At 53.5% G+C, this 2,251-nt stretch overlaps 1 protein-coding gene across 1 annotated transcript; it reads right to left on the minus strand.

The window, feature by feature from the left end:
- Window positions 1-213: 213 nt before the first annotated feature.
- On the minus strand, window positions 214-2,135 carry LOC104531579 (caspase-9-like; the record flags this gene model as incomplete). Its single annotated transcript, XM_010176497.1, has 3 exons — window positions 214-306; window positions 1,663-1,772; window positions 1,956-2,135. Coding segments are annotated over 3 exons (383 nt in total), but the record flags the coding sequence as incomplete, so codon positions are not given.
- Between the last annotated feature and the right edge of the window lie 116 nt (window positions 2,136-2,251).

Below are 2,251 nucleotides of genomic sequence, written 5' to 3' on the forward strand. Positions count from 1 at the left end.
CGTTCCTGCTCCACCCCTCCCGTTGCCCATCAGCAAAGCCCCCGTCTCCACCTCTTCTCTACTTCACAGATTCCATTTCTCAAGACAAACACCTTGACAGACAGACAAAGGCCACCGGGACAATCGACGCCGAGTCAGAGCGGGCGCAGATTTCATCCGGCCGTGGGTGGGGAAGTAACTCTCGCGCTCGGCGGGGACCTCGGAGCTCGCACGTCATTTGCACGTGAAGAAGAATTTTTTACGGAGAAAGTTGAAGCAGCCGGGGATCTGCTTGTACCTCCCCTTGGCAGAGACGGCGTTTGCCACCTGGGAACAGAAGGAGAGCGGTTGAGGAGCGGGACGCTGTACTGACTCACGACCTCTCACGGAAAGCACGGGGGGACAAGGACTGAGAACGGGATGGGGGGATGGGAGAGCAGGCAGATCTCCTAAAATGAGACATAGAATGGTTTGGGTTGGAAGGGACCTTAAAGCTCATCCAGTCCCAACCCCCCTGCCAGCAGCAGGGACACCTTCCACTAGACCAGGTTGCTCAAAGCCTCATCCAACCTGGCCTTGAACACTTCCAGGGAGGAGCAGCCACAGCTTCTCTGGCCAACCTGGGACACTGGCTCACCACCCTCACAGTGAAGAACTTCTTCCTAATATCTCATCTAAACCTCCCCTCTTTCAGCTTAAACCCATTTCCCCTTGTTTTGTCACTAACTGCCCTTATGAAAAGTCCTTCCCGTTTTCACCAGCAAAACTAAAGGAGACTCAAGGGTAAAGAGCCTTTCAAGAAACCTCGGCCGTTCCAGCCACCGCTGCTTCTCCGCGTGAACCACAACCCCCTCTTGGCACTCAGGTTTTTACTTAAAAGCAAATTCCCTTTCCACCCATTTTCTTCCAGACGTGCCTGTCATTCCCCCAGGGCCGCTTCCCTCGCACCAAACCCCAGCTGGCCCGGAGAGGGTCTCGTACAACTCCCTGGAAATCGATAGCTGCTGTGCCACCACGTGCCAAAGAAGCTCCGTGACATCAGGAAAACAAAAAACAAGTGGGTGCTCTCTGCCCTGCTGCCTCCATAAAAGACATTTCTCCACTCCAGGAGAACAGTTAAAGTGCCTGGAAGTACCTAATGCTTGTCCCCAGCTTTGGGAGTCTTCACACAAAGGAAAACATTAATTAGCCACGCTGGTTCTGCATTCCCTGCACGTGAACACAAACACCTGGCATCACCTTCCTGAGGGTGAGATGCTCCTCAAGATTCACCCCGGTGTCACAGGAGCAGCAGAGGGAGCACCCGGGGACATTGCCAGGCGCTAGAGAGCCAGCGGGTCCGTCCCCCAGAGCGTCACCTGCCCAGACACGTGCCCCGAGTCCTGTCAGCGTGGACTTTTGAGGAGGAGACGCAATGTTTCAGCAATTCCCTCGGGAAAGATTCAAGCCTGGATTTTCAGGATTACTCCTCACTAGAGAAACCTCGAGGTGATTTTTGGCAGGTCGAGGCCAGACGCTTTCTTCCTAACGAGACCTCTCCACAGCACCTCCAATCAGCCCATCCATTAGCTGGATATCACCATTCCTTTTGGAAGCACAGGCCTCCGTGCCCTGACTGATTGACTGCACCTCTGATCATTTCCTTCACCAGGACTACAAAAAGCATGAAATAAAGACATTTACCCGCAGTAACATGTTCAGCAGATCTTCCGAACGGGCGTATTGCTCCAGCACGCTGTCCAGCGTCTCCACGTACCACGAGCCGCTCGACGCCTCCCTCCAGGAGACAAAACCTTCAGAGCAAGGATGAGAACATCACCGCTAAAGCCACTCTTCTGTTCTCACCTCACCGAGTTACCGCCGCTCCCCGAGTGCCGTCTCCAACGCACCCAGCGGCTCCAAACTGCCCCTGACTTTGGCTGTGAAGCTCCGATATTTTTCCTAACTCCCCAGTACCCAGCAAAGGATTTTCTCACCTGGAAAAGTTGAGTAGGAGACCAAGATGTCGCTGGGTGTGGGCAAAATGGCTACAGCGTCCGGCTCGTCCACGTTACCCGACGGAGTCTGAAAAGGAGTCGCGTCCGACTCCAAAGAACCTCCGGGAGCGTCGTCCGCGGGGGAATCGCAATCCACTGCAAACCCTCGATCTCTTTGTTCTGCAGAAAGTGGCACAAAGACAACCCCTGAAATCCATCTTACCCCCAAATTCAGCCGTCACACATCCTCCGTAAAGAAAAGATGAATAAAATATAAAATAAAATAAAATAAAATA

The sequence above is a fragment of the Antrostomus carolinensis genome, unplaced genomic scaffold (genome assembly GCF_000700745.2).
Source record: "Antrostomus carolinensis isolate BGI_N321 unplaced genomic scaffold, ASM70074v2 Scaffold47329, whole genome shotgun sequence".
Taxonomy (NCBI): Eukaryota; Metazoa; Chordata; class Aves; order Caprimulgiformes; family Caprimulgidae; genus Antrostomus; species Antrostomus carolinensis.